The sequence below is a fragment of the Hyla sarda genome, chromosome 3 (assembly GCF_029499605.1).
Source record: "Hyla sarda isolate aHylSar1 chromosome 3, aHylSar1.hap1, whole genome shotgun sequence".
NCBI classification, from domain to species: Eukaryota; Metazoa; Chordata; class Amphibia; order Anura; family Hylidae; genus Hyla; species Hyla sarda.
Window position 1 is genome coordinate 91,992,544 of NC_079191.1, and position 16,280 is coordinate 92,008,823.

The window sequence follows — 16,280 nt, forward strand, 5'->3', positions numbered from 1 at the left end:
GAGAGCACTGTGGTCAGACAGAAAAGAAATTCAAAAAGAAAATAACTTTCTCTGTAGTATACAGCAGCTGATAAGTACTGGAAGGATTAAAATATTTTAATAAAAGTCATTTACAAATCTGTTTAACTTTCTGGCACCAGTTGATTTAAAATAAATTGTTTTCCATGGGAGTTCCCCTTTAAGTGATGAGAATATGGATTTGCAGGAGATCCTATAGACTTGTATGGGACTTCTAAAAATTTGTTTCCTAATCACTTTAGTCTCAGCCAAGTCTTGGACTACAAAGTTTCCGGGGAGATTTAAACAGATACGCTGCCTCTGGCCCATCATAGAAAAATAAATAAATACCTTTTTATCTAAAGATTTAGGCGCTGTTTACACTAACTTTTAGGGTACGTTCACACAAGCGGATCCCCAGTGTTTTTTTTTTTGCAGCAAATGGGCTAAATCTATTCCGATTGTGATAAAGTGTATCATTTTTACAGGTTTTTTTTTCAGTTCTTTGTGAAAAAATATGTCAAAAACACATGCAGTAAATAATTGCTGTACTGCTGATTGGCTGCAACGTGTGAACACAGCTTAAAGGGGTACAATTTGTTCAGAACGCTCTGAGCCGGAGACCGTGATTGTGATGTCACGACCACGCCCCCTCATGATGTCACTACAAGCCCCCTCCAGTCATGTCTATTGGAGGGGGCGTGTCTGCCAACACGCCCCCTCCCATAGACATGAATGGAGAGGGCGTGGTGTGTCGTCACTAGGGGGCGCGGATAGGGATAAGATGTCTAGCAGCGGAGTACCCCTTTAACAGAATTGTTTCCTAATAGAGGTAAACAATGGACTCTACTGATCCTGGTGAGGTTCAGTTATTTTGACTGAAGGATAAGCATGATAGGCTGTGCTATTTTTTCTGTCAAATACATTGGAAAACTAAACAGACATGCTAAATGAAGATATTAATGAATGTCACATTTGTGTTCTAACCGGGGGGGGGGGGGGGGGGTCACAACGTCATGCAATACTGTATAAAAATCATCAAAACCTATAATAAATAATAGTAACACACCTCTGTCCAGCAATTGTGGAAGGAGTCATAAGATTCCACACTGTACATCCTCTGGTTGCCATCAAAACCACCAAGTGCGTACACCTTGCCGCACAGCGAAGCCATCTTGTGCCTCCACCTGCCCACATTTAAATATTCAATCTGTATCCACTTATTAATGGAGGAGTTATATTTCCACACTTCATGCTGAGTTTCTTTACCACCTGAAAAAAAAAAAAAACTCATAACATTTTTTATACTGGTTAGAACTAGACTTGTGCACAAGAAAAAATTTCATTTTGTTTCGTTTTTTCGTTTTGGATAAAATTTTCGGTTTGGTAATATTTTCGGTTACATTCGGTTACATTTCAGATACATTCGGTATTCGGGTGTTCGGTTTGATTTTTCGGATACATTAGGTATTCGGGTTTTTATTTTCTTTCAGATACATTTGGCATTCGGGTACATTGGGGTAAATCTTTTTTTTAAGCAGGGGACCATAATCGGGAGTGTGTGTGTGCAGGAAAAGAGGACAGCCGCAGAGATCGGAACATTGGAAGACAGGTAAGATAATATAATTTTATGTGATTTATTATTAATACATAATGTAATGTTGAATGAATGAGTATGAATGCTGTATGAATGATTGATGTGTTTGATCGATGTGTTTGATTGTCGGGTGATTTATGTATAACATGTCATGTCACTTGCGCTAACACACTGTTACTGTTACCAGGGTGCCTCCAGCTCTTGCAAAACTACAACACCCACCCAGCATGCCCTGACAGCCAAAGGCTGTCTGGGCATGCTGGGAGTTGCAGTTTTGCAACAGCTGGAGGCACACTTTGGCAAACATGCACAAAGCTTTTTAATTCATTTTCAAATTCCGCTCGCTTTTTTCAAAAATCGGTTACTAGGTCAAAGACACGCATAGTAATTGCCGTGGGAAAATTTTTTCATTCATAAAACTGCAGGCTTAATTGGATAACTGCCGTTTAGAACATTGGGACCCCAAACGTTCTAAACGGCAATTATCCAATTAAGTCTGCGGTTTTATGAATGAAAAATGTTCCCGCGGCAATTACTATGCATGTCATTGACCTACTATAACCCATTTATGAAAAAAGCTAGCGTATAGAGTTGAGTGAACTTACAGTAAATTCGATTCGTCACAAACTTCTCGGCTTGGCTGTTGATGGCTTTTCCTGCATAAATTAGTTCAGCTTTCAGGTGCTCCCGTGGGCTGAAAAAGGTGGATACAGTCCTAGGAGGCTCCACCTTTTCCAGCCCACCGGAGCACCTGAAAGCTGAACTAGTTTATGCAGGAAAAGTCATCAACTGCCGAGCCAAGAAGTTCGTGACGAATTGAATTTACTGTAAGTTCGCTCATCTCTACTAGCTTAAGTTAAAAATGAAAGAAAAAGCTTAGCGCATGTGTGCCACTGCCAACGTACCAAGTGTGCCTCCAGCTGTTGCAAAACTGCAACTCCCAGCACTTTGGCTGTCGGGGCATGCTGGGTGGGTGTTGTAGTTTTGCAACAGCTGGAGGCACCCTGGTAACAGTAACAGAAACAGTGTGTAGCGCAACAGTGTTAGCGCAAGGACCAATAAAAAAATTAGAATTTATTCTTTACTTTCATTTACGGATAACGAATGCATTCGGTAAATAACGAATGCATTCATTATTTTGCTATTCGTATTGTCGTGGCTATTTGGGAATGTTCAAAATATGTTTTTGTGCATTCGGATCAGTCCGAATGCCCGAAAACGGTAAAATCCGGTAAATTAGACATTCGTGCCGAAACGAATTGCACAAGTCTAGTTAGAATAGTGTTTCCCAACCAGAGGCTGTCAGGGCATGCTGGGGGTTGTAGTTTTGCAACAGTTTCTGGTGCTGTGGTTCGGAAACACTGGGTTAGAACATGAAAAAAATAGCTTGCTACAATGTTATTATATTCGTTCATAGAGACAATGGGGGGGAATTTATCAAAACCTGTGTAGAGGAAGAGTGGTGCAGTCGCCCATAGCAACCAATGAGATCGCTTCTTTCATTTTTCAGAGGCCTCTTTAAAAATGAAAGAAACAATCTTCCTCTGCACAGGTTTTGACAAATCTCCCCAATGTTATTATTTTAGTTTGCAGATACAACATTATAATAATATAGTCCACAGGGCCATGTGTGTGTTGATTTAATGTAATAAGAAAATAGAATCAATAAATTGGAGAATAAACTTTTAAAAAAATTGTAGGATTTGTTTTTTTAAGCATGCCAAAAATATCAGAATTGCTTCACTATTCATTGTGGACCCTACAATGAATCCAGTAAGCCGTGTATAACACAAAATCAATTTTATTACTACATTGGACATTACATCACTGTAAGGCCATGTTCACACGTTGGAATCCGGTGGAAAAATTCTGCTCATTAATTCCGTTGCAGCTGAGTCCCATTGTTTTCAAATATTTCCGCAGCGGAAATTCTGATTCCAGCCTCCACAAAAAGAATTGACATGTCCATTATTTCTGTGGAATCCACTCAACAATGTATAGATGTCAATGGAGATGACGCATTTCATAGTGGTCCTAGCACTGGAATATTCTTCCGCTACCCGATGTCTGCAAAAATTTTCCATGTGGACATTCTGCGTGTGAACATAGCCTAAACGTCAAATCTTAATCAGGTTTTCTGGGTTAGAAATGCTGTATCCTAAATTGGAGTCTGTAGTTTAGGAAGCCATACTGGAGGGAGTATATAGAGAATGTTTTAAAAGTTTATTAAATTTTTTATATTGAAGGAATTTATCAAGTGTGAATGTCACGTAAAAAGCCACAAGCTCCTCCAAAACATTGCAAAGTTATGCTCTTCAGGTCCTGGCTTACAAAACTGCCTTCAGAAATCATGATTCACATGATAGATAGCTGGACGTCACAGACATCGGCAGCGGCTGTGGTAGCAACCCCCCAAAAGATAAGGCTGATTGGTGCTGTCTCAGGCAGCACCAATTACCCTGGAGCTCGTGCCCACCTACCCCTAATTCATACTTCCAACTGGTCTCAGATTTCACCGGGAGACAGAACTGGTTGGGACCGATCAATCAAAGCTCCCAGTGGAGAATATGAAATTACAGTGCTTTGATTTCATATTCCCCTGCAGGAACTGTCATTGGTCAGCGCCGACTGACCAATCATGGATCCTGGTGGGGGGGAATTAAATTACCGCACCTGCTCTGCCAGCCTCATCCTAGTAAGGCAGAGCGGTTGCTATAGATGCTGTGGAGCATCTTTAGTGTGACAGAGGGAGGGGCTTTGTGTATTTTGCTTATGTGTTTATATGCTTGAATTTATATAAATATATAAATATGTTGCACATAAGCAAAACCAAGGCAAACCAAAAAAACAACAACCCCCCCCCATTAACACCACAAAGACAGCCAAGTCTCCCTTTCTCTCATACGTTTATCCTATATCCTATGATGTCCTGTAAAACCTTTGAAGAAGATCATCATTGCACATACCTGATATGTAGACCTCGTTTTTGAAGGTTATACATGCAAACTCCACCCATTTCTTAAGTTCATTTTCACCATCCGGCTCACACATTGGCAGCTTGGCCACTTCTAGGCGGCTTCTCCTTAAAGGATCAAGACAAGTGACCTCAGTAACAAACTTCTCATCTTTGGTGCAACCTCCGATGATCATAAACACTTCAGATTGAAATTCATGAATCCGCGGTTTCGTTCTCTCTGAAATGATCTACAATAAAGTAAAAAAGTGTTAAAAAGGTGGCATATATATATATATATATATATATATATATATATATATATATGAAACCTATGTTTATACAGTAAGTGCTGTTAGCGTATATTGTTAGTGTATATGGGAATTACATTCTGTACAGTATCTTGGAAATATTTGAAATTACAGCGTTGCCAAATATTATTGCGCAGATGGTGTAGTCACGCTGAGCTCCCAGAAGGGGGCGACAAAGGACAAAGAACTACTGCATAAAATAATAGTAAATGACTATTTCAGAACAATAATTGGGTCTCATTATTTAAAAAAAATTATTATTATTATTATAATCTCATCAGTACAGGTAATTTTATTTATAATGTTGTAGAATGTTGAATTTATCGATCAGTGAAAATATCGTAAATTATCGGAAATGTATTAAAAAGGTGGCCATTGCCATAATATAATTATTGAAACTTCCTAGGAATTTTGGAAATTTTTCTTAAAATTATGCCACCTTATGTTTAGATACCTGTCTTTCACCATTTTATGACTGTTCTTAGCCACAATCCTTTTTCTAGATCCTTTTTTTTTTTTAAGTTACGGAACCCACAGGAAGTTTGGCACATAACACTATAGAACCATAAAATACAACGGGGGAGATTTCCCAAGAATAATTAACTTGAATTCTGTCACATTTGACAAGATATTTGGCAAGATATGCAACAGAATTCAAGTTACTTTTCCTTGGGAAATCTCCCCTGTTGTATTTTATGGTTAGGGTTATAAGTAGTCATTAAAGGAGTACTCCAGCGAAAGTTAACTTATCTCCTATCCACAGGATAGTAGTGGTTGGACCCCCCCCCCCCCTCTCCCCGCGACCTCCAGGACGCGACCCTGGCTCTCTCATTCGATAGGAAAACCGATGATGCCGGAAAGCTGTATCCAGGTCTTTTCGGCGCTCCCATAGAAATGAATGCCGTCTGCAGCATGCGTTCCTCACTGAGAGCCTGGTCCAATCCTGGAGATCGCGGGGGCCCCAGCAGTCAGGCCCCCCGCGATCAGCTACTTATCCTGTATCCTGTGGATACTGCTCATTTTCTTGCAAACATTTATTTTTTTTTTTAAAGGAGTAAAACTGGACAAAAACTATAATTTTAATTGTATCGACCTACAGAATAAAGATAGTGATTTTTTTTTTTTTTTTCACCGCAAAAAGTGCACTGGGTAAAAATGGAACCTCCCAAAAGTTGCAAAATTACAGGGTATTTTTTCCACTTTCTCCCTGATTCGCCACAAATTAAGTGGTAAAATGAGTGATGTCCTAACCAAGTATCATTGGTGGTGCACAAAACAATCCCTCACATGGGTCTGTAGGTGAAAAATAGATAGATTGATAGATTTATCAAAACCTGTCCAGAGGGAAAGTTGCTGAGTTGCCCATAGCAACCAATCAGATCGCTTCTTTCATTTTCGAAAAGGCATGTGAAAAATGAAAGAAGCGATCTGATTGGTTGCTATGGGCAACTGCAGCACTATTTCTACAAGCAAGTTTTGATAAATCTCCCCCCATGGAATTGATAGACTTATGGGGGAAAAAAATGAAATCGCAAAAAAAAAAAAAAAAAAGTCCTTTAAGGGTTAAAGTCAACGTATTAGTAAAGTAAAGTTAAATAGAGGCTCTAAACATCAGAAATATAAAAGTTTTGCATGATGCGATGGGAATTCGCATTTGCAACCTAACCATCGCATCGTGTGAACGGAGGCAATAGCAGATATGGTTCATGTGAACCAGTATATATACGAATATAAAAAAAAGGAATAGATAATAGTAATACTAAAAAATAAAAATAAAAATGAAAATAGAAATAAAGACAATTGAATAAAATTAAATGAAATAAGAAATAAAAGAAGCACAATAATATTAGTAAAATTAAAAATAGAAAATTAATAATAAACATAAAATAAAAATAGATAATGAAAAAAATATTAAAATAAATAAATAAAAATAAAAATAAATATAAATAAAAATGAAAACAAAAATAAAAAGAAAAATTATAAAAATAAAAATAAAAGTAAAAATAAAAATAAAAATTAAATTAAAAATAGAATAAAAATAAAAATAGAAGTAAATAAAAATTAATTAAATGCAATATTACAATGAATATTACAGAATAACTGACCATACAGTTCTCTCAGACCCGAGAAACTGATAAATATACTTTTTTAGATAGATACCACATTCTCAAGTGTGACTCTTGGTAGGAGACGGAATGAGGGGGACAATTGTTCCTGTATTTTTATGCATAGCACTGTAATACCTTTTATCAGATTAAATGTTTAATTAATCAGCTCTGATCTTTGATCTCTAAATATATGAGCTCACCTTTGGGAAGGCAGCTCTGGTGTAAACACGTTTATCTAAGGGTTAATTTGGTGACTTGCTAGGACTAGTAGTGGATACCCAGAGGTCTGGTGGTCTTAACTCTTGCACCATCACACTCTCTCTAATGTCTTGGGTGGACCGATAGGGTGTGATCGTGACATATAGTTCCCCACATTAGGTGCAGTATAGCTCTCCACATTAGGTGCAGCATAGTTCCCCACATTAGGTGCAGTATAGTTCCCCCACATTAGGTGCAGTATAGTTCCCCACATTAGATGCAGTATAGCTCCCCCACATTAGGTGCCATATAGTTCCCCACATTGGGTGCAGTATAGTTCTCCACATTAGTTGCAGTATAGCTCTCCACATTAGGTTGGCAGTATACCTCCCCCACATTAGGTGAAGTATAGTTCTCCCCATTAGGTGCAGTATAGTTCCACACATTAGGTGCAGTATAGTTCCACACATTAGGTGCAGTATAGTTCCCCACATTAGGTGCAGTATAGTTCCCCCACATTAGGTGCCATATAGTTCCCCACATTAGGTGCAGTATAGTTCTCCACATTAGGTGCAGTATAGCTCTCCACATTAGGTTGGCAGTATAGTTCCTCACATTAGGTGCAGTATAGTTCCCCACATTAGGTGAAGTACAGTTCCCCACATTAGGTGCAGTACAGTCCTCCACATTAGGTGCAGTATAGTTCCCAACATTAGGTGCAGTATAGCCCCCCCCCCCCCACATTAGGTGCAATATGTTCCCTCACATTAGGTGAAGTATAGTTCCCCACATTAGGTGCATTATAGCTCTCCACATTAGGTGCAGTATAGTTCCCCACATTAGGTGCAGTATAGTTCCCCCACATTGGGTGCAGTATAGTTCCCCACATTAGGTGCAGTATAGTTCCCCTCATTAGGTGCAGTATAGCTCCCCCACATTAGGTGCAGTATAGTTCTCCACATTAGGTGCAGTATAGCTCCCCCACATTAGGTGCAGTATAGCTCCCCCACATTAGGTGCAGTATAGGTCCCACATTAGGTGCAGTATAGCTCCCCCACATTAGGTGCAGTATAGGTCCCCACAATAGGTGCAGTATAGCCCCACATTAGGAAGAAGCAGGTTCCCCACATTAGGTAGTAGCATGTTCCCCACATTAGGTAGTAGCAGGTTCCCCAAATTCGGTAGCATTGTCATTCCCTCCGACTCACACACACACAGGCAATCACACATGCACACACACACACAGACAGACAGACAACCACACATGCACACACACACACAGACACCCACACATGCACACATACACATAGAAAACCTTACATGTCCTGCGCTGCGCTTCCCTTCTCTGCTGCGGCGGCGGCGGCCAGGACGCGTCACTGACGTCCTGTGCGGGTCTGTGGAGGGACGTCACATGTGCGACGTCCATCTTCAGACTCGGGCCGCCAGCCAACCGGAGACGCGGAGGAGGGCGGGGTAAGTGAAGCCTTCCGGTGTAATGAAGAAAACTGTGCCCTGAAGCGGAATGTGACCCTCTGCATAGGGACACATTTGAGGGAGGGTAGTGGGAATGTAATGAGGAGTGGCATGCAAAGCAGAAAACTGCCTCCCTGTGCGGAGGGTCACATTCCGCTACAGGGCACAGTTTTCTTCATTACACCGGCATTTAGCACTGCTTGTCCGAAGCAGGGCTAAATCCCGGGCGTCGGGCAATACAAATTATATATACTTGGTGCGAGCAGTGTCGGCCGCCCGGCGCCCCTGTTGCTATGGCGCCCTGTGCGACCGCACAGCTCGTTCATCCCTAAAGCCGGCCCTGTATGTGTGTTTAACCTTTGTATGACTGAGGCCTTCCAGTGAGGCCGAAACGCATCACATTATCTGAGTTCCTGTGATGTCTCCCATGGCTATTAAATAAAGAACTGTCCCTGAGTTTGGCGCTGGACATCTTTGCTATTTCTGGGACGCAGTATACATCAGGTCCGTGCTCCTGCTGCGGGGTGAGCTGAAACACATCTTTGTTTTCTAATAGTCAGTATAGCATAAATAATGCTAATGTCAGTTCATGTATAGCTAATCAGTGATGTACATAGTGCTTTATGTGAATTCGAGTAGAAAACAGACATGGTGCACATCTACAATCTTGTATAATGATTTGATTGCTTCTCAGCATAATATCAAAAACTAACAGGTTGTTAGTATACATTTTTGATCAAAAAGTACAAGCCCACTCGCCACGTCAAGGCCACCTCTTTAGAGTGGGTCCCTGACGTCCCTAGCATAAAATGGCGTAGCACTGGGCGGCGACCGCCACCGCCGCGATACCAGTGCCCACGGGGGGGAAACGACCCACTGGCAGAGCGGCCCCAATGCCACTCAAACCAGTCTATGGGTCGCACCTCCCCGCAGACACAGCGCCACGGCAGCAACGGACGCCGCACAGCACCACACCAGTGTGAACAAGGTGTAACAGCACACTTACCATGCTCTCCCAGTCAGACTGGGGGGCTGCTTGGAAAGAAATTTCCCTTGTGTAGCTAACTACTACTTATATAGGGTTGGGCTGAGGGGGTGGGGAAGAGTGCAGCACATGTTCGTGGGCACTGGTGTCGTGGCGGTGGTGGTGGTCGCCGCCCAGTGCTACGCCATTTTATGCTAGGGACGTTAGGGACCCACTCTAAATAGGTGGCCTTGACGTGGCGAGTGGGTTTGTACTTTTTGATCAAAAATGTATACTAACAACCTGTTAGTTTTTGATATTATGCTGAGAAGCAATCAGATCATTATACAAGATTGTAGATGTGCACCATGTCTGTTTTCTATCCCCTCCTTTTTTTTTTTGTTTGAACATGTACTGCACTCTTCCCCACCCCCTCAGCCCAACCCTATATAAGTAGTAGTTAGCTACACATGGGCCATTTCTTTCCTAGCAGCCTCCCAGTCTGACTGGGAGAGCATGGTAAGTGAGCTATTACACCTTGTTCACACTGATGTGGTGCTGTGCGGCGTCCGTTGCTGTCGTGGCGCCGTGTCTGCGGGGAGGTGCGACCCATAGACTGGTTCGAGTGGCATTGGGGCCGCTCTGCCAGTGGGTCGTTTCCCCCCCCCCCATGGGCACTGGTGTCGCGGCATTGGTGGTCGCCGCCCAGTGCTACGCCATTTTATGCTAGGGACGTTAGGGACCCACTCTAAAGAGGTGGCCTTGACGTGGCGAGTGGGCTTGTACTTTTTGATCAAAAATGTATACTTACAACCTGTTAGTTTCTGATATTATGCTGAGAAGCAATCAGATCATTATACAAGATTGTAGATGTGCATCATGTCTGTTTTCTACCCGAATTCACATAGTGCTTTAACTAGTCAAATGTCATGTCTAGTTAGGACTGCAGTTAACCAATGTATATCACCAGTCCGTAATAGTCAGTAATGTCTAAATGTCTAACCATTTTCCTGTCCATCGTATACAGGGTGCTCTACTGGCCAGAGAGTTCTCCTGGAAGCCTAGGTAAAACACGTATAGACTGTTACACCTGCCTGACTCAGTAAAGCTGCCGTTGTTCCATAACTTGGTGTCAGAGTCATTATTGCCCCCGTGCCTAGCCCAGGATCCAGCGGTATTTCACCCCTGGTGTCACGAACACAAGGGGTTAATGTCATCTGCCCCTAGGGTAATTCCATTTGCCCTGCATCACACCCTCACCACACAATAGGTCATCTTTGGGATGTGGTAGAACAGCAGACTGGCATCCCAACTGCGTGATGCCATTATGTGCATATGGACCAAAATCTCTGAGAAATGTTTCCAGCACCTTGTAGAAAGTATACCACAAGGGATTAAGGCAGTTCTGAAGGGAAAAGGGGGTCCTTACATTTGTTGGAAATTCCGCCATGTGAACCCTGCCCTACAATATATTGTGCCAGGATATTTAAGGATGAAGATGGAGAGACACATGCCTCTTAATAGATATGACACATCTGGAAATGTCTACCTGTTAAAACTCATTGTGAACTTTTTTTTTAGTAAAGTTACTTAATAATTACAGCATAAAAACAATTCCAACATATTGAACACTTTTTATTTAAATTAACATCAATAAATGAAAAACTAAATAACGTTAACATATCTGGTATCTTTGCAGGGACCTTGGTGAATGCTGAGGGGTGTAAATAAAAATGGAGCCGCTGGTTTTTCTGGATTGAATCTGCAATTAACTGAAAAATAATCTTGCAAAAAAAGTAAGACTGACCACTGGTATGTTAATGTAAAAGTAAAAAAAAAAAAAAAAAAAACAACTATTGTTGTGGATGTAGAAAGGAGAAAGCAAAAACATTCTGGCTAATTAAGGCCGGGGTCACACAAAGCCTCCTTTTCTATTTATTTATTTTTTATAAACTGCCAATCCAATTTTTATGCATTTTTAAGGTGTTCCTTTTTATATTTTCCATAACTTTTGAATCCATTTCTTGTTTTAGCTTAAGAATGAATTAAAAACTGCTGCCTTTCCCCTTCTTGGGGTATGTTGATATGTGGAAAATATGTAATTTTATTTATTTCTGATTTATGAAAATATGTAATTTTTATTTCAAACACACAAAAAATTAGGCAAAAACAGAAAACACTATATATTGTATAGTATACAGGATGAAAAAAAGCTATGGCTATGGAAGCTGTAACTCCACTGTTCACGACTGTCAATGATAAACTAATGACTGCCAAAAAATGTGATTGTGATCGGCTATGGTTGCCTGAAAACAACAATTGTATGATAGGATCTGCACTATATTCCGGAAGACAGTTTTACCTCCATTTTACAGATTGGCAGGGGTCCCAGTGGACAAGCCCCCACCAATCAGCATGTTATAGAAACATAGCATGTTTTGGCAGATAAGAATCATATGCCCAATGTTCTGAATACTATGAATAGTCCCTGGCCCTATCATATATGAAGGATAGCCTTATACATATCCCTGTCTTATATGAATGATAGCCTTATGTCTATCCCATGCATCCTAACAGGTACTGGTTGAATCAACTGATGTCAGAAAGTTAACTGGTGTCAGAAAGTTAAACAGATTTGTAAATTCCTTCCATTTAAAAATCTTAATCCTTCCAGTACTTATCAGCTGATGTATGCTCCACAGGAAGTTTTTTTCTTTTTGAATTTATTTTCTGTCTGACCACAGTGCTCTCTGCTGACACCTCTGTACTCTCCTCTGCCAGCTATTCACCATTTAGGTGTCGCTGTCTAAACTATACAAAGCTTACCAAATGCCAGACCTGCAACTTATAGGGGTCAGAATATGGCGATTCACAGCAATTGTATTTAGTTATTTTATTTTTTAAGCTAATTAATTAATTGAAAAATAATATACAATAATTGGTTAACATAGTTGATAGTTGCAGCCCTACAGACCATAAAGGAGATTGTCTATGATCAGCACTTGTTCATAAAATGATCAGTTGGCAAGATAGGAGCCCATAAACTGTTCTGCACAGGAGCACATGAGCTGTGTACTGGAGGAGCCATGTATAATACTGACACCCACGGATTCCAACATTTCCTTTACACCTCTTCCTACAGGCAAATAAATACTGAACTAATAGCCATTATTAATAATTCTTTCTGTAGAATATTGGACATCTACACTATTTTCAGAGGTCATATTGGTATTATAGGGGGAACAGGTACTGTAGGAACAGGTCCCATTCTGCTAAACTTGCTCCACATTTGTATTACATGGGTAGTATATTCGTCCCAATGGCTGCCATGTAATGTTACATTTCCCTTACAGTAACACAGTAACATAGTTCGTAAGGTTGAAAAAAGACCAGAGTCCATCACGTTCAACCTATATCCCTAATGAGTCCCTACTGAGTTGATCCAGAGGAAGGCAAAACACCCTCATACTCGAGGTAAAAATTCCTTCCCGACTCCAAATATGGCATCTGAATAAATCCCTGGATCAACAATCTGTCCCTATAAATCTAATATACATAACCAGCGATGTTATTCTTCAAAAATGCATTCAGACCCCTTTTGAACTCTTTTACAGAGTTCACCATGACCACCTCCTCTGGCAGAGAATTCCACAGCCATTGCTTCAGGGAAATGCCTGGCTGGTCAAGGCTTCACTTTTCACCAGAAGAGGCTATAGGAAAAAATGCAAAAGATCTGGTGCAGAATGTTATTTGCCATTTTAAAGAGTTGGTATTTGTGGCTTAACACTAAGCATTTGCACCTGATTCATAGATCTGTGGTGCTCAAAAGTTCCCTTCCACTGAGTCATGTATTCGGAAATTGTGACGATATATATACGAGATGGAAACAAACAGATCAACAGATGTACAATAAGGCAGCTGCATGAAAGGGGAAGAGCCACAGTCTAGACATCTAAAATGTATACACATCCCCCGGCAAGTTACATATGGGGAAGTAGCAATATTTTTAGAAGAAACAACCCTCACTTTTCTATAATGATTGTAATTGTAGCACATCTGTTTGATATGACAGTTTATATAATAGTATGCAAATAATACTTCTGGTTCACTTTTCCATCATGTTAAGGCTCCAATCACGATGTCACCCAACAGTCATGTTTGTCTCATGTGGGACATTCCAGACTTTAGTTGGTTTTCTATGACTTTAGCATTAATGGGCTACACTTAGAATAGTATAAAAAGTTTTTAGAACATAAACATCTCACTGATCTCCAAACAGCAGCGTGTAAGGTTACTCCTCCATGGTGCACGGTAAAAACAATCACCATGAATGAACTTCAACCAGGAAGGGATTCCAGTATTCATTTAAAAACTCCAGCTTTATTTCATCATTATTAAAACATGTCCTGTTAGACTACAAAAATAGACAACCCTTCTATAAGTCTTACTGAAACACGTTGGTTTTTACCTATTTTTGTAGTCCAATAGGATATGTTTATATATATATAACTCAATGGCACTGATTTACTATTGTAAACCCGACATGTTTTGTCAGGTTGTGCACCAGATTCTGGCGCATTGCGCCAGAAATTCTCTCTGCGCCAGAATGTGTGCCAAAATTTGAGCCAGAATTGTAAAAACCCAACTAGCTCTCCATTTTACTGAGAAAATCCGAAAGAGTGGAAATTTTTAAATGTATTCTTTCCTTAGTGCTGGAATCCCTTCCCAGTGGAAGTTCATTCATCTTAATCTTAGAATAGGCCATCACTTTTGGCTCAATGGGGTCCAACCCCCCCTAGGACTTCTGCTGATCAGCACAAGGTTTACACAAAAAACCGCGCCATATATAGGAGTATGGCTGAGCCTGGTACTAAAACTCTGTCGCATTCACTTAAAGTGTAAATATCATTTAATCTTTATTGTTATTAATGGCGGTCATTTAAAAACAATTTGTAAATCATACTAACATTTTCTCTGAAGCAATGTGAACAACATTATCTTTTGTAAGCTCTTATTAATGGCCTTGATGCAGATTCTCTGTAAATGGAGTTTGATTCCCCCCTCCCCTCTCGTATTTGTGCAGGAAGTTATTGATCTGTTCTACTCCAGGTCTCCCCAGATTCCCTGGGAAGTCTATCTCCACAAGCCGTTGGACTCCGCTCTTCCAATATCTCCTCTGGCCTTTCCAGCATATCTATAATACTGCAACGGACCTTAGAGTCTTTAGGACATCACTATTTGAACCCCTCAGTTGATGTTGTCCAGGGACATAAAGCTTAGAGTTAAAATACTTTCATTTACTGTTTTCATACACTTTCTGCACACGGTCCACTTTCTGTGCACAATACACCTTTTTGCACACTGTCGACCTTTTGCACACTGTCCACCTCCTTTACACAATACACCTTTTGCACATGGTTCACATTTTGCACACGGTCCACTTTTTGCACACGGTTCACCTTTTGTACAATACACTAATTCTACACATGCTTCTCCTTTTTGCACACAGTCCAACTTCTGCACACCTCCACCTTTTGCACTCAAGGCACTGTATAGGGAGAGCTAATCACCTTTATTGGATTATCTCCCAGACTCACTGTCACCTGTATTGTCTTTACTGACCCTTCCCCCTGTGATGTCCTTCCTATAAAAGAAGACACTTGTTCCACAATAAAGAGTTTTGATTTTATACCTGAAGACTGGTGTTGCCTGCTTCTTTGGGTACAAGGATGCAATAATCTCTAGTTCTGCCTAGGGATATTGCCTGTGATATGCTGGGGCTCGTCATCCGGAAGGAGAAGTCACTTTTGGCGGAGTCAGTCCGTCACAATTACTATATCTCAATATTACTATATATCTATATTACTATTGAGTAATCATGCATCTAAACCACACTGCTAAAATTCCACTCCATTTGACCCAGCACTTGTACAGATAATAACATAAAAGTACTGGATCAAATTATAGCAAATTAGAGAATATGTTAAAGGGGTTATCCACCATAAGGTGATTTTAGTATGTACCTGGCAGACAGTAATGGACATGCTTAGGAAGGATCTGCGCTTGTCTTGGGGCTAAATGGCTTTGTTGTGAGGATACCATAACACCGTGGCTAGCTTTTTGTGAACTTTTATTTCCTGTTTGAGTTTTCTTTTTTGCCTACAAATCCCAGAATTCAATTTTCCTCTCTCCCACACATCAGCCACCCCACCAATTGAAACATAAATAAGCTGCATACATTCAAAAGACTATTGGTTTTCAATCAGGGTGCCTACAGCTGTTGCATTAGTTGCAGATTGATCTCTCTCCCACCAAGCGATCCCTCCACCCATTGAAGTAGACAGACTCCCAGTCATCGGCTGAATAGTGAGGCTGCATTGCAACCTGAGAAAAATCTGATACAACAGTCATTTTATATGCTGTTAAAAAATAAATATTGGGGTTCAAATCACATAATAATTGGGAGAAAACCATCACACACACACACAGGTACAGACACTATATTATGAACTTCACTAACTTTACAGCCCCTGTGGCATAGTCAAATAAAAAAAAAATCCTGGAACACCCCTTTAAGTGTCGCCACCACTGTGCTATACTGCCCCAAAAAGATTGGGCATAGATCTGACAGATCTGCTTTAAAGGGGTTATCCAGGATTAGAAATTTACAGTTAAGTTA

General features: G+C 40.5%; 1 protein-coding gene across 2 annotated transcripts in view; it reads right to left on the reverse strand.

The window, feature by feature from the left end:
- The window catches only part of KLHL6 (kelch like family member 6), a 105,123-nt gene that overhangs the window by 15,899 nt on the left and 72,944 nt on the right, over positions 1 to 16,280 (reverse strand). For both annotated transcript variants that reach the window (XM_056563133.1, XM_056563132.1), the window contains 2 exons: positions 4,561 to 4,798; positions 1,067 to 1,269 (listed from right to left, as the gene is read on the reverse strand). In XM_056563133.1, coding sequence (XP_056419108.1) covers positions 1,067 to 1,269; positions 4,561 to 4,798 — 441 coding nt within the window. The remainder of the gene's footprint in view (positions 1 to 1,066; positions 1,270 to 4,560; positions 4,799 to 16,280) is intronic.